At 40.5% G+C, this 24,428-nt stretch overlaps 1 protein-coding gene across 1 annotated transcript in view; it reads right to left on the bottom strand.

Moving 5' to 3' along the window:
- Positions 1–24,428, bottom strand: part of KDM1A (lysine demethylase 1A) — a 51,548-nt gene that overhangs the window by 21,392 nt on the left and 5,728 nt on the right. Inside the window, exons 3-12 of the mRNA XM_032710305.1 lie at positions 22,161–22,220; positions 18,460–18,593; positions 15,612–15,690; positions 14,525–14,617; positions 13,672–13,778; positions 10,962–11,043; positions 8,149–8,243; positions 2,810–2,952; positions 2,199–2,289; positions 1,344–1,478 (exon numbers count right to left, since the gene is read on the bottom strand). Coding sequence (XP_032566196.1) covers positions 1,344–1,478; positions 2,199–2,289; positions 2,810–2,952; positions 8,149–8,243; positions 10,962–11,043; positions 13,672–13,778; positions 14,525–14,617; positions 15,612–15,690; positions 18,460–18,593; positions 22,161–22,220 — 1,019 coding nt within the window. The remainder of the gene's footprint in view (positions 1–1,343; positions 1,479–2,198; positions 2,290–2,809; positions 2,953–8,148; positions 8,244–10,961; positions 11,044–13,671; positions 13,779–14,524; positions 14,618–15,611; positions 15,691–18,459; positions 18,594–22,160; positions 22,221–24,428) is intronic.

Below are 24,428 nucleotides of genomic sequence, written 5' to 3'. Positions count from 1 at the left end.
TCTTCAGTATCTGAAAAATGATCCTTGGTTCTACCTGACCTGGGTTAGCAAGAGGTCTGTCAGTATCTGTCCTAGTTACAGGGGCTGGGACCAGTTTATCACTATGTGGGTATAACCAAAACTTGTATTCTACATCCTCTATGTCACTTACGATGGACTGTTATTAACTGGATATTTTGCAGCAGCTGCCCAGGGCACACCTCAGGCTACAAGCTGGGTGTTAAAGAAACCCTGTGAGGCAAGGGAGTGTTCTTTTGTTTGCAAACCAGTGACTCAGCTGTGACAACTCCTCTCCGGGAAAGGCATTAACACCTTCAGGCAGCCTGAGGGGTCATCTCTGCTAATGGGCCACAATGGGCTGGCATAATGGGCAGCTGCAACACCTAGGCCATCAGAGATTCCAAAAATATCCCATGACTCAGAGAGTTAAGTCACCCATTGGGAAACTCTCCGCCCTGGGGGAGGTACTGGGCATTCTCATCTGAACTTGAACATATACAAACTTTGAGTTTTGGGACTTCTGGTACCACTCGTTGGATCCAGAGGAGGACCAGAACTTTGACAGAACTGCGACCATCATCTGGACCAACAGGTATTCTTTTCCTTTTACTTTGCACCCAGAGGGGCCACGTGGTGGTCAGCCCAGGGGCTAATGAACACTGTTCTGTTCTTGTCCCAGAGTGCTGGGTTATACATCTGGTTTTGTGGGTTAAAATACATCTGTTTTTGTGGGTTAAAACCAGGTTCTCTGTATCACTGTATTGTAATCTTTTTAGTAAACTGTAACTCTGACTTGTAATCTCTCTTGAGTTGGGTTCATTTCTCCCAAAGGTTTACCTTTAAACCAGCACAATATCATAGAACAGTTTTTGAGGTTTCCTTTTTAAAGCACATTTCTACATCAAGATACCCTCAGAGAGGGCCAACTAACTCTGCTTGTCAAGACAGAGCTCTGTACATAATAATCTTTGGATAGAAAGAATTCTTTTATTCAATAAACCACCTTCTTTATCTTAGAGAAAAGGTATTTCTCTTCAAATGTGGATTTTATTTCCAGACTGTTGTGAGACCCAGCTGTACCGAAAGATCAAGCCTGACATAAAATTTCACCTTCAAAACGTTAAGTGCTGTCTGACACGAGCCAGCGCAGACTGTTACTCAAAACTGAGTTTTCAACATGCTAATAATACTCCCCACGCAGAAGTACTCAATGCAGCCCTATCAGTGTTACTACCACATTCTCTTGAAAGCACTGGATCAGAGCAAGAGATGTGGTTAATTTTACCTGGTTGCTGAAGTCCTCAGGAAGCAGACAAACATGCTATATGTATGTCATCCTTTACCTTGCAAAGTGCAGTCAGATCTCTGTGTTTGCTTTTCACAAGGAATTCCGCTGTAATATCCCGAGGTGGCTTCACCTCTGATGCTTCCTTATACTGCTGATGAAGTTCTTTAATCTTCTCTTTTAAATTCACCATCTTTTCAGACAGAGCGAGAAAAGGAAGAAAGAGAGGGGAAAAAAATACGTGGAAAGTTAGATTTCAATAAGTTACTGTGTAAAATGCATATTCACCTCAAGGTATGCTATTATACTGAAGAGATTTCCAGGTTTTGGCAGATGTTACTTACGTGCAATTCTACCTCCAAGAAACGATAATAAATACCACCAACCCCCAAACAACATGGCTTAAACCCAACATTGATTTATTACTAATTATGTTGCAGATAACTTAATATTAGAGCTGTCTAAAAAAATTTTTCATTTGAAAAACTTCCACAGAGAAGAAAATATGTCACCTACCACAAGCAAAAGTATCGGAAGGAGGTCTAACCCAGTGTTTCGTACTACGAATCAGATTTGTAGTAAAGACAGTACACATTTTTAAATAACCTCCCAGAAGCTTCAGCCATTATCAGCATCTCTAAAGGAAGCTACGAAACATCACAGTTTATAAAGTCTGTCCTCTTCCTTTCTTTTCCCTTATTTACATTTTATGGTTTTCTGCCTAATCAATTATGTTCCTCCTCAAGAAGGAGCCCTGTCCTAACAAGGCTTCTAAGCAGGTCTTAAGCAAAGAGGTATTTTAAGAACAGCATTAACAGCAACTTTCTGGTATTTTTCTTTGGACATTTTTGTAAATTTGGCACTTTCTCAGGAACACAATGCTATTGTCTTATTCTAAATGTCATCATCTGACCTTGTTAAGAAGATCTTTCAATTCTTCCTGTGTTTTCACAATTTTTTTCCAGTGTTCTATCTGCTCATCCTTCACATGCTTCTCCTGCAATCTGGAAAAGGTGATAAGTGAATGTCAGTTCAGCAGAAAATCCTTCTGTTAAAGAGAACTCATTATCACAATCAAATTAGTGGAATGCAATAAAAGTATTTGTCATGGGATATTTTAGTTAATACTTGTATGACAACTGGAAAATTGATACAAGTTTCTGCAAATAAGGGATACATGACTAGCTAAATGTGAGTTTGAAGTCACCTGCTATTATTAAAGGCCATTACAATTGCCATTAGCTTTCAAGTAATGTAAGTGGGCTGTATGCACACTGAGTCAAGTATCCACTATTCATCACTGCAGCAATGATTTTCAGTAAACTTTCAAGAAGAGAGATTTGCTCTGTGGCATATTTTTCTTCAATAAACAAGAAACACATATGCAAACAAGAGCTCAGCTGAGATCAAGCAGCTGTATTAAGAGGGTAATGCTTATCCTAGGAACATCACAATTGTTTCAGGCATTTTTGGAAATTCACTCACAAAACAGGAAAGTCTACCACAAAGAGAGAAGTCACTTACTGTATGACAACCTCCAGAGCCTGACCTAGAGAGACAGGCTTATTATTGAGAACATTAAAATCCAGCTGATGACTGAGATAGGATGTGGCTTCCAGTAGGCGGTTAAATTCTTGCTCCACCATTTCATCTTTCTCTTTGGGAACCTAGGAGACAAAAGAACAAATGTTCTTAACCTATTCATAAATAATACAGTTGCTGAGAGTAGTCCTTGTAAAGAGAAATTTAATAACCTCAGCTCTCTCAAACAGTCACACACCAAGGTCTGTACAATACAATGTCATTTCGTCAAAAGTCTGACCACAGTGTCAAACCACCATGACAACAGACTTCTCTTGTAAGAGGAAACTAAACCAACCAATGGGTTCACAAAGATTTCCTTATTGGAATGAAGGTGTGTTCATCATAGATACAAAAACCTGCCAAAAGACCACCCTGATGGTAGGATGGCTCTACACAATCACAAGTCTTTAAGAGGCTTGGCATAGCTCACTGAAGTAGCTAGGCTGTAATTTATCTTTTGGAGTGGTCAGTGTGACTAAGAACTACCAATCCAGCTTTTCCAGGGCAATGAAGGAAGCAGGACACTTCCAGAATCATGTATTTGACTGTACTGATGATATTCAGTTAAATAGTGTGTGCTGCCAGTGTGGAAATATCTGTTAGATGATGAGAATTCATGTGCTAGAAAGAGCAAACCTCACATCTGTTAAACCAAGTCTGGGTTAAACAAAGCATAGAGAGAAAACACTGACAAAGGGAAAGAACAGCACAAGGAGGAGAAAAAAGTATGCACTTCAGAAATACTGGGAAAGCTCCTGAATGTTTGCTAAACAGAACAAAAATAGCTTGAGAGGTCCTGTTAACAGTGCTAAGCCTATCCCTACGGCTCGATCGGATGTCTTGTTTCTAATTATTCAGCCCTAACTCAAAGGATACCCTGTGTTGACTAGGAAGTTCTATCGGTATCTCATTGCTCTAATTATGACTCTTCTCCCACTTTGCAGCTGGCCCCTCATTCTTGTGCCAGCGATTACCTTCCAGCCCTGTAGTCTTTCTTCTCTGGCATTTTCCCAGACTGAAACACCAAGGTTCACTATTGTCATACTTCATCTCTGCCTACATCCCCTAAGCACCACAAGCTAACTTTTCCACCCGCCTGTACTAAGATGTTGATTCCCCCACTATTTTTGTGGTGAAGTGTCTTAGAAACCCTGTACTGATCTGCAGGTGGCATATCCCTGGAGACTTAAGGCATCATGAAATGAGTTTTCCTATTTCTGATGCATCTCCATTTTTGAGAGGATTTTAAGAATGAAGATACCTCCCCCACCCCATGGCAGTCAAAGATTAGTGACTCACCTACTCTGCAATCCATGTAAGGTTCTCCCAGTTTCTTAATTCTCCTATCATTAAAGTTATTAGGCCTCAAATATGAGTGATCTCATTTTTTACACTATTATATTCTATTCTATGTCCACTATTCACTTCTCAAGATCATGTGCTTTTAAAACTTGATAAAAGTTTTGTCATACTGTAAACTCAAAAGCTGGAATATTATATGCAACAGCACTATGGAAGACACAGATTATATGATTACTGGAGCACAGATTATATTTTTAACTATATATGATGGTATTTCAAACTACCCCATACTTATCTTCAGTCTTGTTGCATCTACAATTTCAAGATGTAAATGCATGCTTACATTTCTGTTCATTTGTGAAAAATTGAGTATCTTCCCCAATGGCCTGTATCATATTGATCACCCAGATCAATACTGCTCCCCCTCAATATTAAAGCTGAAACTTCTTCAGCCAGATCTGTACTTAAGATTCCTCCATGCCATCCTCTCTACTAGTGCCTGCTAGTCAATATTTGATAACAATTATGTAACTCCATATCTATGTAAGAATATAACCCGTACGTACTATTGTCCAAAAACATTTGGGTTTGATTCTAGGTAGAACATGTATTTCATAATTATGAGACTATTTTCCTATGCATACCAGAAAACTTCAACAAGGCTACTGAGCAGAGGCATAGGGAAAGCCTCAAATGGCAGTTCCTAAATGCAAACTTCTTTGTCACATTCCTGTGATACATCCACTGCTGAGTTAACCTTGGCATTCTAGTACCACACCTGAACACCAGGATCTACTTTAACTCAGTGGGTCCACACTACTGTGACCTTTTGAGTTTTTTAATGATAAAAAAGAAAGAGCTGAAAATGAAAAGGCTTGATCTAAATGAATTGTTTTCTAGGATACTTTCTTACAGTCAGTCCATAGATAAGTGATTCTACTTCTGAAGAGAAGACCCTGGGGACGGACAGGATGATGCTACAGCTTCTGTTTTAAGTAAAAGCCTCTTTCTGTGGGCCATGACTTGGTGTACGTCCCCAGTAGAAGACTCTGTGGAAAACAGGACTTGCTACTACCAAGCACTGCCTTAAGGTTGAACAGAGGCCCTCCACAGAGTTTCCACAGGGCAGTAGCATCATGGACTATACTAATAAAGACAAAATGAGCAACCCAAGTTGTAAACAAAGTTGTGTGGGTGTAACCCAACCTGTGTATTCTACACCCTCTATGTCATTTCCCAGGAACTGTTAACAATAAATCATTTGCAGCAGCTGTCCAGAGCACACCTGGGTGTGCTCTGACCCCTCAGGCTATAAGCTGTGAAGCCTGTGAGACAGGAGGATGTTCCTATCCTCACACCAATGACTCAGGTGTGATGACTCCCCTCCGGGGAGTCATCAGCACCTCCACACCCAGCCTGAGGGGTCATGTCTGCTAATGGGCCACCAAAGATTCCAAAAATATCTCACGACTCACAGTCACCCATTGTGGAACTCCCCGCCCTGGGGGAGGTACTGGGCATTCCCACTCGAACCTGAGGGTATATAATCTTGGGGCCTTGGGACTTCTGGGCCCACTCGTTGGATCCAGAGGAGGACAAGAGCCTCGACTGGGCTGCAACCACTGCTCTCGACCAGATTGCGACCAGCACTCTCACCAACAGGCCTTCATTTCCTTTTCCTTTAGACTCAAGGGGACCATGTGGGGCTCAGCACGGGGGCCAACCAACACCATTCTGTTCATGCCCCAGGGTGCTGGGTTATACATCTGGGTTTTGTGGGTTAAAACCAATTGTTTGTCCGTATAATTGTATTTATTTTATTATTTTTATTAAATTGTAACTATGGCTTATAATCTCTTTTGAGTTGGGTTCATTTCCCCTGCTAGTTTACCTTTAAACCAGCACACACTAATATATGCACACACCTGAAGAGAAGCAACTACCTTTGAACACGAACACGGGAGGTGATGTTACCTGTCCCACCAGGTCAGCCAAAGCAGCAGTAAGACCCTTGTCTTTGCTGAGGGATTCCTCCCTACACCAGGGCTTGGCATCATGCAGCCACACTGCCAGTTTCCATCCTGACTGGGTCTCCTGAGATCAACAACACTTGAATGCAGTACAGGAAACATGAGAGTAATCAAGAAGAATATTCTTTTTCAGAAGAACACTCCGCTCCCACTGGACTAAGTGCCTAGCTGATGAGTAAGAGCAATTTCTGGTCCACAGAGGCTGCCTGTGCCTGAGGGGCTTGCTTAGCTGGATAGAAGTGATCCAGTTGCTGCATACTGGGGAACAGAAAGCATTGGGCTACACCAAAGAAAACTGCAGGGTCAGGCTGCAGACATCACAGTCTGTACCAAGCCAATTAAAGCATGGGCTGAAGTTCAAAGCAGCTGACCTGTGTCTAAGTGGGTGGGTGGTTTTAACAGAGGAGTCCCAGTAGCACAGGGATACATTCATCTGCTCCACTAAGGCATTCCTTGGGCAGAAACTGAAACTAGCTGGGAGAGAGGGAACACAGCAGTGCAGAAACCAGCACAGGACTGGCTTCACAACACAGGAGCAGACTGTCTACTGTAGAACTATTTACAATGCCTTTGCTAGCTTTCCCTGAGTTTATTACAACATCCTATTGACTCACGTGCAGTAAGAGGAGCTGCAGGTCCCAGGTTAGAAACAAGTTTGAGCCAAGAATCACTTTTCCAGGCCTCTAGCAGGATGCCCAGCATCCTCACCTGTCTTCTTTCAGAGGTTACTCTTTGTACCATGATTGAAGATCCATCAAGACACTTCTGGTAAACACATGTGTGAGATTCAGCACTACACTAAGATCTATCATTTCTATCTCTAACAGCATTCCTTGACATTAAAGCAGAAAGAATAAAGCTAATTAAGTTTGTGAATCACAGCTCTAGATTATTATTGCTGCATGCATTCAACCAGCTGGCATTGGCTAGTCAAGTCTTAAAAAAGCAGCAAAGTACAACAGCAAGAACGAGCTTATTTCAGGGAAAAGGAGTAGCAGCAACAATAACAGAAGCTAGAGTGCCAGCACAGCAGATAATTGCTTCAAAGAGTGAGACAGACAACTTTCTAAGGAAAAATAGTAATGGATTTGGGAAGAACAAACAGGAACTTGGCTTACACAAAACCTCTGAAATATAAAGGTAAAAACTCATGTGCAAAGAGTAGGTTTTAGACGAATATGTGCAGATATGCTAGCATATTACTACAATGCCTAAAAAGGGAGACACATTTTTGTTCTTCCCTCTCCTTGGAAGCTGATATGGTTTGAAGCTGGCTCCCTGCCAAGTCTCCAAACCTTACCACAAGAAGGCCCCTCCCCCCCCCCCAAACCTCAGGGAGAAGAGGGAGAAAAACAACTAAGAAAACCCGAAACGAGAGAGAAACAGCTAAAGTGATATATATAAATATATTTACACTTATGTTACAGTTATATACAACTGAAATATATACAATTTCACAAGGGAAAGGGAAGGGGGAAGGGAAAAGGAACAAAACCAAAATAAAATATATATATATCCCAATTGGTAGCCCAATATCTATCCACTAAAAAAGAGTTAGCAAAGAAATATCTCACTACTCTCCTTGGGACAACCGAGAGTCGCTCTGGAATGATCGCCGGCAACCTCCGCCTCCCAAGGTCGACAAGGCCCTACCAGGCCTCGTTCCCCAACATGACAGACTCAACAGCAGGGAACCTGCACCTCCAAGCCGCCGGAAGGAAAAAGAGCGAAGGCCTTCCCTCCTTTCTTCTTATAGTCTGGCTTATGTAAAAATCGTAGGGAATACTGGGTAAATCTGAACCCTTCCTTGGTTACAGACTGGTCACCGAGGAAGGCTTAGACCAAACTACTACAGAAGCCATCTCCTGCAAGACCAATAGCCTGGTAACAAATACACTTGAGATATACTTCTTTTTAAAAGGTTCATGAAAACAGTATCACACTTACAGCTTGTCCATTTGCTTCATAAAGTGGACATTTTTGTTTGATCTTTGCCAATTCCATATTCACTTGTTTGCTGACCACAGCCATGGGATTTCCTCCTGGAAAACATTTTATATAGTTAACAGAAATTCCTGCAAAATTTGTCTGCAATTAAACAAAAACTCACCAGTTAAAGCTATTTCAGAGATTAAAACATCAGCTCCAGTGACCTAGTGTAACACTGTCAAAGGTCTGCTCTTCACAGCAATTCCTGCAATGAGGACATGGAAAAAACCCTGCTGACCAACACTTGAAGGATGGGATGTAAAAAAGAGTGATTATACAAGCAAAGTCCTAGAGTGGCAGCAACCTTAGCATGATTGAGAGTTTATAGCTACAAACACATCTGCAAGCACGGTGTTTGAAAAGTCAAGGAAAGCTCTCACAGATGCACAGGAACTTCAGGAGCTGTTGCCCAAGTGTGGTGACATGGAGATGGAACTGAAAGAATCCAGTCTCTAAAAACTTAGTGGAACTCCAACAAGTGACACTAGTGAATACAATCTGTAGAAGATGAACCCCAAACACCAACTGTACCTGGAAGCTGTGTTAACTAAACAAATTAGAAAACAACTGAGGAGATCCCACAACTGAATGATGAGAAAGACAGAAAGCAACAACTTTAAGCATCTCAAATCCCTAAACATCAAACTGAGCGCAGCAGAAGAAAGGAAGAGAATAGACACAAATGGGAAATGGTATAGAACAGAAGCAACATAGGCTTTCTCCACAAAATTAAATTTGAGAAAAGTTTTTCAGATCTAGATTCTCAATGGTCTCTTATTTTGCAACTCAATCGAACCAAGAGTGTTTGTTCAAAATAGAGGGGGAAGCTCTGCCACCCTAATACCTCCTGTCTTTAGAGAAGTGACCGAACAAGCAGAACAGAGTTGAAGTAGGTCTAAATAAGATCCTGTTTCTAGTTCAACAACCTACTAAAAATTACAGTTCTTCCACAGTTTACTATCAAAACCAGAAAAGATCCTATTACTTAAGTCTTTCACCTTTCCAAACCACAAGCTCAACCCCTTCAGTAACCTTCTCTTTTCTCTTCCACATTCAGAAACATGAAACATGCCTTTCAAACCATCTCCATCCTCACAGGAATCTTTCTTCATAGCATATGCTGCCTCATTCAAGACAAAGGGTAGATTCTTTTAGAAAGGAAACACCAATCACAAATGGGTGACCATTCATGGTTGAGGTTTGAGACCATCTAAGGAACCCTGAAGGTGCACAAGTCCATGGGACCTGATGATTCATCCGCGGGTCCTGAGGAAGCTCACAGTGGATGCACTGGAGAGAAGGGATGCAATCCAGAGGGACCTGGACAGGCTGGAGAGGTGGGCTGATGCAAACCTCATGAAATTTAACAAAGCAAAGTGCAAGTGCAAGGTCCTACACCTGGGTCAGGGCAATCCCAGACACACCTACAAGTTGAGTGGAGAAGTGATTGAGAGCAGCCTTGTGGAGAAAGACTTGTGGGTAATGGTGGATGAAAAACTCAACATGAGCCGGCAGTGTGCGCTCACAGCCCAGAAAGCCAAACATGTTCTGGGCTACATCAGAAGGAACGTGGTTCAAAGGAGGGGATTCTCCCCCTCTGCTAGAGCACAGTGTACAGTTCTGGTGTCCCCAACATAAGAAGGCCATGGAACTGTTGGAGCAAGGCCAGAGGAGGCCACGAATTTGGTAAGAAGACTGGAGCACCTCCCCTACAAAGACAGGCTGAGAAAGTTGGAGCTGTTTGGCCTGGAGAAGAGAAGGTTGAATGGAGACCTCATAGCAACCTTCCGGTATCTGAACGGGTCATACAGGGAGGGGGACTGTGCCTCAGGAACTGTTGCGACAGGACAAGGAGTAATTGGTACAAACCGAATGAGGGGAAATTTAGGCTGGATATTAGGAAGAAGTTCTTTACTGTGAGGGTAGTGACATACTGGAACAGGTTGCCCAAGGAGGTTGTGGATGTCCCAAATGTGGCAATGTTCAAAGCCAGGTTGGATGAGGCCTTGAGCAACCTGGTCTAGTGGGAGGTGTCCCTGACCATGGCAAGGGGGGTTGGAACTAGATATCTTTAAGGTCCATTCCAACCCCTTCACATTCTACGATTACATGAATTAAACATAAAAATAGTAGCCTTTCACTAGGCAACCTGAAATTTCTTTTTCTGGGACTGTGCCACTTAAGTTTTTTGTCTGGAACCAGCTTCTGTGTGCAATTTAATAAGACTAACCATAAGACAGACACCAACTTTACGCAGTCAGTAAAACTCAGGTTTAGTACAGATTTTATATTATTTTATCATTTCACTGCATTACTGAAAGATATTCCACACTAAACACCTCCCCATCTTCTTAGAAAAGTAACCATATCAATAACTGATGCCATATCATAAAATAGTAAGAAATAGGAAGAAATACAGCTTTGCCATTACTTTTACAATTATTTTTTAAATCACTTGGAGAAAGTACTTTTGGGGTTTAAATTCTGAAGAAGGGCTTTCTCCTTAAAATGGCTCTAATCTGCACTTCCCCTCCTCCCTTGTTTTCCAACGTAAATGAAAAAACACGTGCCATCTCTTTGGGGTCACTCCCATCATATAGCCTTGCTACTTATGAAAAATGCTAACCACCAAAGAGGCTGAACTAGAACATGTATTTTATAATAGTTAAAAATACCCAATTATTTTGGCCATGAAAGAAAATAGCATTAAAGTTTCAGAATTGTAACATCCTCATTTTCCTCCCCGCTCCTTTTGATTATGAAAAACTTACCGAGTCCTGTTACCACCATTGCTCCTAGATCAGCAACATAGTTCCCTTTGCGAAAGGTAGCAACTCGTCCTCCCACTCGGTCCTTTTAAAAGCATAGTATAGTAAACCTCCAGTTACATTCAGCAAGACATCTCACTGAAATATAATCACTGAAGCTTCTATAGAAAGTACAGAACATACACTTTTTCAAAAACCTCTGAAAATGAACACTTGAATACAATTAATTCGTGTAAGTTAAGGAGTAAAATGTTTAAGTTGCATTTAAAAAAGAGAAGGGGAAAAAAAGGAAATAAAAATAGAAAAAAAGATGCTTAATCTGATTTGGGCAGATTTCACTGTATCTACAGTAGGATCTACTCTGATTCCAAAACCAATCCTGTATTGTCCGTGAACAAATTAAATTACATATAAATTTCCTCCTTCTCCTACTTCCTACCACAGAATTCAATAGCTATATAGGAAATGATTTAGCTGTGCTATCAATTAAAAAGAAAATCATGAATTAGCAGCCCACTTTGGAAGTACGAAAAAAAATTTTGATCCTTTCACATCCTGCTAAAGATGATACTTATTTCTCGACCACTTTAAACTCCGTAAGAAAAAAAGTCACCTTCCCCTATTCTCATCCAGCTAGCAGGATGGTATCAGAGAAAAATATTGGTTACAAATGGGCAAAGATCCCAGACAGCTTCCAGTTAATATAAAAATGTGAAGTTTGATTTTTAGTAATTAAGTTAGCAGTTCAGAAGCACATAAACTAAGTCTGAAAGCAACAGAAAATGAGTAGAAACAATGAAACTATCACTCAGATCATGGAAATCATAATGCATGAAAACACCAAACTGCATTAAAAATAAAAGATACAGACTACTCAAGAAGAGCAGTCTAGAGAAAAATGGCTGAAAAATATCACACATAGCTTTGTGCCAGATTTTTGTACTAAGTATAACCAGGATGCACAGAACAAAAGCCAGGTTACAGCACAAATCTCTTAATTCCAGCTTCAAAAAAACCCCAACCAACCCCAAAACTCAAGCAAGCAAACAATAAGAACCACCCCCCCACATACACACATAATACATTCAGGTGAGCAAGAGACTCCTAAACCATCAGACTGTTGCACTCCACTTTCTGCAGCGGTGTGGCACCTGGGAAGCACAGAGTCAGCGGCTCTGCTCCCCAGCCAGAAGAGCAGTAGCAATATTAAGAGCCTGAAACATAAATCTTATAAAAATTTGAGCAGATTATTTTAATCTGTGCTAGAAAAGTGTCAGAAGTCAATGTACGACCAAACGAAGCCAGGGAGTAAAACATAAGTCCAATTGGTCAATGGATTTATTTTAACTGTGCATCAAGCTATTCTCAATTTGATTAGATTATATGAAAAAACTTCACTTAAAAAGGAAAAAAGATATTCCACTTCGGGCTGGATATGAAGAATACCTTATTCCTGAAAGAACAAGCAGTTAGTTCACATACCACAAACTGCAGCTCTATATCATTTTAAAGTCTCTGTTAAGCACACAGTAATAAGCAAGGAAAGAATTAATGTAGACTTAAAAGTTACAAGAAAAATATTCTGCTTGATGTTGTAAAACAATTCCAAGCAATGATTCTATTTAACAAGCAAGTTTTCAAAATACAGACTTGCATTCTGCTTTCTGGTGAAAAACCAATTTCTAACCACGAAAGGAAGAAGGTTCTAAGCTGCTCCTGGTGTAAGCACACAACACTAGCACCTGACTACCCAGCCTGTACCAGGGTGAATTTATGGTCTGTGTTTGGCCCTAGCCACCTGCAGTAGTTTATATTCTCCCTGCCAAGTTCACTGATAAAACAGTGAATTCGTCCTTGGAAGGAGAACTTCTGTATAAACTGTTTTAATTGGTGTTCTGTGATTGGCTACTTGTCCTCCAAGGACACTTGAAGGAGAAAGTGATGAGGAGGGGAGGAAGGCTCGACCCCCAACTCAATTGAGAAAGACCCCCGAAGCATACTGCACGTGTGTGAGGGGATTTCCAAAGTTCTCACGCGTGCGCAGAAGAGATGCACTGACATAACCGGGAGGTGGGACTGAGGGCCTGGGGCTGGGTGGTGCTGGCCACACCTGGGAGGTTGTGGCCACTCAGTTAATTGTATAAAAGTAGACAGTGCTTTCTTGGAGGGGAGCTAACTTCACACCAAGGACAATGTTGCCTTTTGGCCGGGACGCCTGCCAGTTTGTGAACTTACTGACTCTCCAAGGATGCAGCTTCTGCTACGGGTAATTATAGGCATGCTAGGTCGGTAAGATAACTTTATGGGCAACAGCTGGTAAACTGGGGAGGTTGTGTGGGGGGTTTATTTCTCTCCTCCTTCCTCCCTTTTGGATTTGTTCGTTTTGTTGGCCACCTCTTGGTAATAAATATTGGGTTTTGTTAAGCTTTTAATGGTGTCATGGTTTTCAAGCTTCAGTATGTCTCGAACCCTTCCCTACTACACCAGCCCATTCCTGAGAAAGCATCAGAGAGCTCCCAGTAAGAACAGATCCCACTTGTTTCACTGTGAGACAGGTTCAGAATCAGCAATCCATCCCAGATGGATGCTGCCTGGAACAGCACACACACTTATCCACCCTGGGCACGCTTCTGGGACACAGCCCTGTGCTAGTACTACATGTGGTTACTGGTTAAGTTACTATATAGAAGTAAAATAGCACAGAAATTCATACTCTGGCTTCCAGAACTGTGACATCCATTCCAAAACTCTGCAACTGGCGAGCTGCTGCCAACCCAGAGACTCCAGAACCGATAATGATCACCTTTCCAGTCTTCTTGGCTAAAGAAAGGGAAAAATCAGCTACAGTAATGCTCTATATATGCAGTACTAGATTGCAAGCAGTTACGTTAAAATTACATTTAAGAGATACGAAGAACAAAAAGCAGCTTCCTTCTCATCAGTAGCTCTGACAGAACAAACTATAGCAAAAAGAAAACTGAAGTAATTCTGTACATTATACTTCATTTTTTTTAAAGAGACACATACAAGAAAAATGCACCAGTAGTACATCTGGGACAAGGACGAAAACAGGAAGAAAAATACTACTGAAGGAGAACTGTCTGAAGAGGAAACTGATTCTTATTAATTACTTACTGATTCTTATTAATTATGGGACAAGTATCATAGTTTTATTTCTTTCTGCCCCAGAAGAATAAAGCCTAGAAAGGGCAGAGAAGTTGCAAAATTCAAGCATCACATAAGCATGTAACAGATCTAAGTACAATATTGTGTTTCTGACTTTAGTTATTTAACTGAGGAGCAAAGATAACTCATTAAACAGCAACAGTCACCAAATTTTCTAAAGAAGATTTGCCAACATTTCTCCTCTCAAAGTAATTTATGTAAGTACGTGGTTTCTCCACATCAAAATAAACCACATTAAATCTATAGCCAGCTGGCTTTCTCGACTTCTTTTATTTTCTTAGCACTGCAATTCTGAAAAAAAAAGCAGTCAAAAATTTGTCCTGAGAAATCACAGGACAACAAAACAAAACTTCAATCAGAAGAATGTTCAAGTTTCTTACTTGGAAGAGGCTTCACTCTTTTGTAGATCCCAAAGTTGATCAGCCCATGCCGCTCCAGGTAGCTGTGAACTCTGTGAACGAGCACTGTGTCACCTAAAAGAATGTGTATGGTTTTAAAATTATTCTTTATGTTCAACAGCATGTATAGACTAAGGACATACAGCAGTAACTTAGTCAAGCCCTACTGAACACATCACCTTCTGTAGCCCTGCTGCCCTACTGAGCAATCCATCTTCCTGAAGGTGCCTGAGACTAGTTGTTCTGGAAAACACAAGCTGTTTTCCATGCTGTACTGCAGTTTTGAGTCCTGCCTGAAAAGCTGTACAGGACATTAAGTGCTTCTTTTAATCTAGTCGGGAAGAACACCTTTTCTGAAACTGACTGTAAAATTCCGAGATCTTGACACAGAACTGTGATGTGATTTACCAATATCATGCCAACCCCTTACTGGAGCACTGAATTCTCATTTTTCTCATTTTATTTCTCATTCTTATTTAAATGAGCACTTTATTCTCATTTAAAAGCACAATAATTCACTATTTTGCAATCCTTGACAGTTGTATCTGTGTTCATTTCAGTACTATTTTCTTCTTAATTTTTTTTATGACTCCTCTCCACCTTTTTTCAGTTTACTGAGATCTTGAGACAGGTAGAATAGTCTCCATTTGCAAGCAGTAACTCCTCACTCTTTGACTGCCTTCTTTCATCACATCCAGTCTGCTCAAGCCTTAGGCAATTTTTTAATGCCTCCAAAAACCTATATGATTAATAAAGTCTCACAGCTGAAAACCAACATGAAGCTGAAGCAAACTTTAAAAGATGCATATGAATTAACCCTGCAGGAAACTTCTGTAACAACCCATGTTTTTAGCAGCTTTTATGAATCCTGGTAGTGATATTTCTTTACCAGACAAATGAATTCTAACAAACCTAAATCATGAATATAATGCAGTAACACAATCTGTACGCAAACGCTCATGGAGCTCCACTAACAAAGGACCCATCTATAGCAGCTTTTCCCCAAATAAAAGTGAAAGAGAACAGCAGTACGCACAGGACGGTTTTGGTAGTGAAAGCTTTGACTTACTATTATAAGGTGCTTCTAATTGTTGGATAGTTGCTTCGAATGTCAGCTGAATCTTTGGGTTATCCAACCAGAGCTGCAACTGTAATTAAACAAAAAATATGACATGTCATATTAAGCAATACAAAAGAGGTGTTTTCGAGGTGTTTGCTACCAAATACTGTCAGGAGATGAAATCCTCTAATGGGTTAAACTTTAGTAGGACTCCCCAAGCTGCACTGAACTTTGCCTTCAAGTGTTCCTTAAGGTGCAATACAGGCCACTTGAAACTCTCACACCATTTCAAGTAAGTGGGAAGACACGAAGGTAGCATGAAGATGTGTATAACTGACAACATCAGCCAGCACTGTCTTTTTGGCATCAAATTTCCTGTTTTTGTAAAAGCTACAGCAATATTTGTCATGTTCTAAGGTTTATTTATCTCAGACATTTAATCATTCAATCCATCTTCACCAATGTAAGACACTACCACATATACACAAACTACACATAATATACTGGCCGCACACACATAAAAAGCATATTTAGAAGACAGTTACAGTTGAAAAATAGAGCAGGAAGAACTGTCTGTGAAATGTTAATGTCACTTCATGCTAGGAAAAAAACTGTTTTCCCAACAGAACGCCCACTTTGTGGCACAGAGTGCCACAAAATTTTACTGTTCCATGCCTAGATCTAAGTCATACATAGCATCTCCACATCATTTTACCTTCCAGAATTAGTAATTTTTTGGGGTATTTCTCTACAGTTGCACTACTTAACTTTACAGCTCCTCACAGATATTAAACAAATCATACAAGTATAATGAATAGGAAGGATTAAGAAATAATTTCCATATAACCTGGGAGGCCATTTGAGGCAAATTTCATCTTTAGCTCAGTACTTCCTTGTACTCATTTTCCCAGTGATTTTTAACACCCTTTCTTCTAACAATTTCTGAGCGTGGAACTAACAATTTCACAGTACTATGTACCACAATGCTAAGGTTCCATTCTCAGAGGGAAGAGTGCAAAGCCCATAATTATATTTTTATATATAAATCTCTCTGTATGCATATATACAATTACTTCCATTTTTTCTACAAATTCTGATTTTTAGACCTTCTATGAGCACACAACAGCACAGGTCTTAGAAGATTTTAAAGGCTTCAAACCACAACTGCCCTGCACTGCCATGACAGATCATTTATACTACATTCTGCTTTGTAGATTTTCATCATCTGTTTTATGTCACAGTAATTTAGCAAGAACTTTTATTGGTTTGGGTTGGGTTTTTTCATTAGTTGGTTGGTTGTGGTTTTTTTAATGTTGTTTTGGGGTGGGAGGGATTCACATAAAAGATCAAATGACTGACTTCCCTTTGTAAAAGCTACTGTAAGTCTTCAAAAGCATATTTTTTACTTACCAGATCATTCATTCAATTCTTGATTCCAGCTCAAAGTAAGAGACTGCACACTGCAGTTCCCAGCACTGCCAGAGCTCTGCTGAGCACCAGGTTCATATCAGCTGTTCCATAGCCTCTGCTATCCTCACTGGAGGAGATCCTCTCACAAGCCTTCCTCAAATGGGATTCCTGCTCAGGAACTTCTCCAAGTTCCTCCACAGTGAATAAGGCCGACAGACCAGCAATGCTGGTTTGCCCTGCAAATACTCCTCTCCAGTAATTTCTTAGTTCCAGTGGAAGGCTTTTCTGCTTCTAACACATTTGTAAAAGGATTACTCATTATTCGTTTTGAGAGAACAGTTTTTCAAACTTTTTGGCATGTTTTGGTCTGTTTTTACACATCTCATAACTTCCCAATAGTTACAACCTGGGTTAGAGGGAAATTTCACAGGAAAAGCATGAAGATGTCCACCACACATAAATTTTAAATAACTTGTTTAAGTTACTAAGCACTGGGTGCTACCAGGGTCAGTACACCGTGATGCTCCTTGATCATCTTAAGTCTGTGAAAAAAACTGAGCGGTACATAAGGTGTTTTCTCCTTTAACTATGGCAATACAGCAATTTTCAAAATATTTCTTGCTGTCATACTGTTAATTTTTTCTATCATGACTCAAGTTTTCTAAAACACACTTTTCAAAATACAGGAGAAAGTCCTGATCCCTGTTGGTATGCTGAGGACCCTCAAAGTGTTGTCACAATCTGCAAAACAGAATACTAATATTGAAGTTTTATTAAGGGCTAAACTTCAGGCATGTTTGGCTGGACTCAAGTGAGTGAACTCCTAAATAATTATTTGAATACTGCCCCTTCATTCTTAAGTTGCATGGAAGTTTTGAATTGGGCAGAAATGCTACAAACATTCAGAAGTAGAGTTTCATTTCTTCAACATTACAATTTCTTTTCTGAAATCAAAGCTGGCAAAGTAACTGTTCTGGTCTGAGAATAAGCCACATGATTGGCTTGATGTCTCAGGAATACAGCAACTGAATGCAAAGCAAAGTAAAAAATAAAAGCTTAGAGGTTTGCCTTAAGCAATAATGTGTTTCATTATTATTTTTAAGTAATCTAGAGAGGTTTCTACTTTAAGCTGAAATCAAGTAATAGAACGTTTGCACCAGCTTTCTGTTTCCTTTTTAAAAGCTGCATTAGCTGAATCATGTAGTTGCTATGACTGTTTTGGATATTGTAAATACACTACAGATTCTTTATGCTGCCTTACAGCACTGCTTTGATCAAGAACTGGATAGCAGCTTCCTTAGCAACATAGAGCATGACAGAATGCCAGAAATTAAACCCCACTGTCTCAGAACAAAAAACAATCTACCAACTGTTAGACACGGTAACTGCCAAAAACTCTTTGCAATGTCCTACTCTTTTTTCATCAATACTTTTACAACAAACTTACGGTGCGGTTCCTGATGTACAGAAACACCTTCTGAGTCTGCTGTGGCCCACTGATTATATCAGGGAAGCAGGCGGCTTCTTGAGATGTCATACGGTCATGTGGAAGTCTACTCTGGAAAGCTGCACCCTCCACACCTACAATAAAAAGACAAGTTGTCTACAGGCACCCTAAAAGGAACACCACCCTTCCTAGCCAGTGCATCCAGCCATGAGGTGATATGGTGGCCAATTTCACATCATGCTTTCAATTAGTCCTTTTATTTACTTGTGCAAGACATACAGGTTTCCAAGTCAACAGTACTTTGAATTACAGGTATCATCTAGAGTTAATGAAAAAGCTATACTACGGAGGGGAATCAAAAAACAAACAAACAAAAAAACCCCCAAAACCAAAGCCTGAAAAATAAGTGGGGCAGGGGCATGTATCAATATGTTATACATAACACATATATAATATAATATCAATAAAATGTAACTACTTTAGATGTTGTCCTTAATTTGTGTGGTTTCCAGTTTCTACCAGAATTGGGACAACATTTTGGAACCTATTCAAAGCCAAAACATCTTTAAGAAATAAGCACGATGTCTACTGTCCCCTCTCACCCGCTTCTCAAGGTTCAATTTGCATTGACCTCCTCCAGCTAGAGGAACCCACCTTAACCTCTCCTTTTGCATATTCACATCATGCAGTGCAATGAAATACAATCACACACATTTCCTGTGCCTCCCTAAGTGCTGTGTACACTACAACTACAGATTTCTTATGTTTCCTTTTAAATGCTCCACATGTAAAAGAGTGACGCTGAACCCACACAGGAGAGGTTTTCTCCAGGGAAAGCCTTCATTCATACAGGCACCTGCACTTCTGTCAATTCACACACTGGCAGTGAAGTAACTATAATTCTGTACCCCGCTTTCCTCAGTCTCTGTGATGTTGTACTATAAAGTAACAAACTAAGACACAGGTGCATCAAGTGCTACAAGCATAAGCAGAGTGCAGAAAGCACACCCCGCAGGCACAGTGAGCAAAATGATGTACTGAGATGTGAAATATAGCAAGAACAATATCAATCTCCCGTGTCCTAGGAAGTGACTTACAATCAGGACAGACAGAGGAGAGTGCGTTCAGTCTGGAAAGATAGAAGCCAATACATCCCAAGGGAAAAAAATCCCACAAGTAATGCAGTAAGATTAAGATCATTTGCTGAAACTGGAATTGTTCAAAAGATTATTATAAATATCAAAGAAAATACAAGCTTGCAGTGTATTACACTAACCAAGACAACTCTCTGAGAGTTTGAAGTTCCCCTGTAGCAGTACATGTCACTGTATCAGGAAGAGGAATGATCTTTCTCCAATTCTGGTGCCACCACACACTCCAAGCATTTTTACATTTCAAAGGTAATGAAAAAAAACTAAGGAAGGAAATGGTTTTGAAACTAAAAAAATTCATCCACAAGCAAAGATCAAAAGATCTAACTGTGTGATGACTCAAGGTAAAGAAAACTGTCTGTAATCCAGGAATTTTTCAAGAGGAAATTAGTAACAGAAGCTACAGAGCACTACAAGTAAAATAAAATTAACCATAGGAGAAATTGCCACACCCACAATGCTTCTTGCACTGATATTCAGCTATGGAATAGAAACCTACAGCTCTGCTAGAACTTCACTTTCTCCAGTAACAACCACCCCCCAGCCCTTTTGCTGTCCTTCCATCTAACACTGACCCAACCATGTCAACATCTACAGAAGAATGCACATGCTCAACTATAAATTCTGTAAAACTGAGCATGGAAACCAAACCAAAGTTACCAATTCTCTGATACTTCATTAATGTTAACAAATGTTAACTAAGGTTCTAGATCCTCAAGTGCTAGCAAAAAGCTGAGCAGAACAATTTCAGAGAATGGCCAGTTAAAGACCTGAAATGCTGAATTTGACTCCATCTTATAGACTTGTGCTAAAAGAAGTGCCCTTCTCTGGGTACATGCTAAAAAGCCATGCAATCATGAATAACCGGGGAACTCAGACATGTGGATTTAAGGCAACTCAGTATTTTCTTGAAAAGCTTTGGCATTTGTTTCTTCAAACTGAGCAGCCAGAGAATATGGCGCTGCTAATATTTTTGTAAAGAACTCCAAAGTGGGTTGAGTTGTTGTTTTGTTTGTTTGTTTGTTTGTTTTTAAGGCCACATGTCTTTCATGGCAATACATGAACTTTAAAACAAAAATGTCAGAATAGGTCCAGATGAGCACTGGTATTTAAGAAAAAAAAAGCAAAAAACCTAACCCGCAACAGCACTTGATAAAAGAATTTAGCAAAAGCATAGCTATTAATAGCAAATATATCGTTTTTATTCGGCCAAGCACTGGAAGATCTTATGTCCTTGAACTTGCTTCTGCAACTACACAGCTGAAAGCTAAATGGATTTGGATTTCAGGCTACTTAAATCCCACCCTCTCCACACCTTTATTGCTTGTATTCCATGAAAGTAACACATTACAGGAAGTACCAGTTCAGAACTACATATGCTTCTCTCCTTGGGGCAGGCAACTCTAACAACTGAAGGAATGGCTCTGCCTAGCTCCTCTTCACACACATTCGCACACACACTTGCCACTTCCTGACATTCTGCATCAGGAACTCATGCGCTGAAGTTTTGATTATCTTCTTCCTCACAGAAGAAATCCTGAGGGATGCTACTCATTTAAAGACTCACTGAAACATCTGAAGATGAAAAACACTCTGAAGGAAAGTTTTCTGGCCAATGAATTGGACAATTGTTAAAGCATACTCTAAAGCGTACATGCAAAATATGCAGAATTTCCAATTAGCCAATGCCTGCCTAAAAATGAAATAGGCAGTGCATCCTTAAGCCCATGAGCCAGCAGTTCTGTTTAAGTGGTAAGATTCATAACAGTACTCGGCTCCCTTACTTAGAACAGCAAAGGATGCACTTTTAGATGAGTATCCCGAAGTTCTGTTTTCTTCAAAAAGAGTAACTTGGAGGTACAGAACAGGTTCTAGAGCCTTTGACTCCTTTGCTTAAAACCCTAACCCTAAAGTGAGAGCAAAAGCAGAGAAGATTTTCAGTAGCACTCCAAGTACTTAAGAGTAAAGACACCAATCCCGTGACTGAAGCAGTAAGTGCGTACTGCCAGCAGCAGTACTGAGGCCAAATGGCAAATGCAATTCACAAACAAGTCCAGTGAGCCGCAGACTATGAATCTGCCCAGTAGATAATCTCCTGGTCTAACCACTGGCACACAGCTCAAACACAAACCCTTTCAAAAGACAAAAATAAAGGAGCAAAAAGGTACTCCATGCTGTTTCTTCAGCAAATGAGAAAAAAGGTCTACTATTCTAAAGCCCAGGGTTCTCTCTGTCAGTCCAGGTGGTACAAACTGGCTAGGTAAGAAACAGCTTTTTGCACGTTTGGATTCCTCTGAACATGGAGAGGAGTGGAGGGATGAGAGATCGGCCTGAGGCATTTCAACACAGGTTAGCTAGCGCCCTTTTCCACAGTTGTTATAGTCCTCAACTGAAATTTGAAAATACTCCACACTTTTTAAACAGGTGGGTACACAACTCCTACATCTCTTGCTAAATTCGGGACAACCACACCCATGCGCACTTGCAAGCATCAATCCCTAACTTGGCGGCTCTTGCTACTCAGTGGCAAGCATCAAACGCCACCCTCACCTGATGCTTGGCCGTCTCCATACCCTCCAGAACTGTCGTCTTGAAGTCCTCCTGCTTGCCCTGTGGAAGGAAAGAGGAGAACTCAGGGACCTTACTCCATAAGTTAAACCATACTGGACATAAAGGCCTGGCAAGTTGGCGTTGTAGGTATTAAATTTCACCAACTAACTAAATCCATTTTCTCAGAATTCCATCTTCTGGAACCTAGATTCAGGGCACCAAACTGTGATCTTCTAAAGTGTTATCCGTGTTACTGGAAAGCTTTACATCAGATTTTATGGGAAATAAAGAAGTATACAATATGTAGCATTCCTGGTGGCTAAATATTTATAATCAACTTCATTAATAGCTAGGATTTAAATAATCAGATCACATTTCTTACTGTCAAGATGGATGGATACCATCAGATTCTATGGGTCTCAAACCCTAAGAATTTGATAAGCTTGCCTTTGGTGCTCCCGAGTCTCCTCATATGCAAGGGGATAGTCTGAGCCATTCTGAAAAGCCTCTTACATTCAGGAGAGCCTATTCTTAATCTTTTTGTCATAAACCCTTCCTTGAAGCTTGATGCCAGAACATTTCTTTAAAGGCTCAGATCACTTATTTGGGCTTCAGTGCCCTTGATACACCATCAATGTTCTAACACACTAAGACTGCCTTTGAAGCCAAGTACACATCAGGTCATCGATCAGTGATGTGATCAACACCCAGCAATGAAAGACATCAGTCTTTCAACATACCCAGTGACAGAAACATGGGGAAAGGCTAAGCACTCATCTGAAAGATCTGAAGAAATCTCAGAATTACCTTAGCCTGCATGAAAGTCCTGAACAGCAGCCTTTACAGGACTGCAACACAAGCAGGAACAGAGCATGCTGAGAACAGAGATGAGTGCAGCTGCAGTGCCTGCAGGAACAAAGCCACTACAGGTCACCTCACACACTGCTCACTTCTCAGGAGACACTAGCTCCGGGTTGAGCTCATGAGCAATATTCCTCCACAGTCAGATGTTTGCCTGGAGTCTTGTCACCTGCAGAGAGCAGGAAGCCATGGTACACTCCAGAGATGGCTGAGTGCTGTTCAGCTGGCTGCTGCTGTACCAAGACTCTTTCAAACCACATGCTTCAACAGTCAGCAATCCCAAACCAACCCCCACTGAAACACATTGCTGCAACAGTCACTGGAGTGCAACAGCCACTTCCTAGAGCACAACTGTTCAAGGTGCCATCTCCAAACAGATAAGAGCAAGGTCTAACTGTGGCTGAATGCGCTTTTAAAGAGTCTGGGACCAGGTGGACAATTTTGCCAGAATGTAATTTGAGGCTCTTAGGGGATACACTTAGAAGAATTTCATCTGAACTACAAATTTAACCCCTACAGTAAGACGCAAAAAGTGAACCAAATGTTTGCACACTGTGATAACCTGGATTAACATCTAGAATGTCGTAACATTACACATCTATAAAACAAAATAAGAATTGAAACAAGACAGACATTTTCACTCAGCTACAGCAGAGGAGCAATAGTCAGTACTTGTAGATAATCAGTCGGCCAGCAGGAAAGTTCAAAAACTCACATGAGAGACTGTGACAAATAACTGTATTTTGAAAGGCCTTACAAGACCCAAAGTCAGGATTCTATGAACTAACGTACCTGTAACAGCAAGATAAAATTCCTTACTTGACCTACACTGCAAGCATTTTATTTTGCCGGGAACATTTCAAGACCTGCTTCCATTCTAGAAGAGACTAACACTGCTCAAACATTAATATTTACACTCAATCACAGGCCATTAATTTGCAATCAAAGTTTCACTTATGCCTTCCATAAATCAAGAAAGTGAAAAGATGCTGACATCAGTTTGCAGAATTCATTATCCATGAATTAGCACTGACAAGGAGTAGAGGGGAAAAAATTGCTCTCGGCTTACTTACAGAAAGAAATCTGTATTTTCCTCTTCTCATGAGTATTACTGCTTGCTTGGACACAATTCTAAATCCTACCCAGTCTGAGCACAGAAGTGTGGAAACAAGGTCTGCTAGTGAAGATGGCTCTCCTTCCCTGGAAGAAAGTCAGGTTCTAGTTGCAAAGGAACAAAGCAGCAAGCAAACTGCTGATCTACGATAACATCACACTATTGTAGCTCAGTAGAACATGTGCAAGAGCAGAATCTGCTGAAAGTCTCAAGGCAACAGAATAACAGACCATGAGCTGAAGAGCAATCAGGAAGTAGATCCACAAAGGAGTCCACTTCATATAATCATCCCC

The sequence above is a fragment of the Chiroxiphia lanceolata genome, chromosome 24 (genome assembly GCF_009829145.1).
Source record: "Chiroxiphia lanceolata isolate bChiLan1 chromosome 24, bChiLan1.pri, whole genome shotgun sequence".
Lineage (NCBI taxonomy): Eukaryota > Metazoa > Chordata > Aves > Passeriformes > Pipridae > Chiroxiphia > Chiroxiphia lanceolata.
Note: the sequence above shows the minus strand (reverse complement) of the source record. Positions and strands in the feature narration are given on the sequence as shown.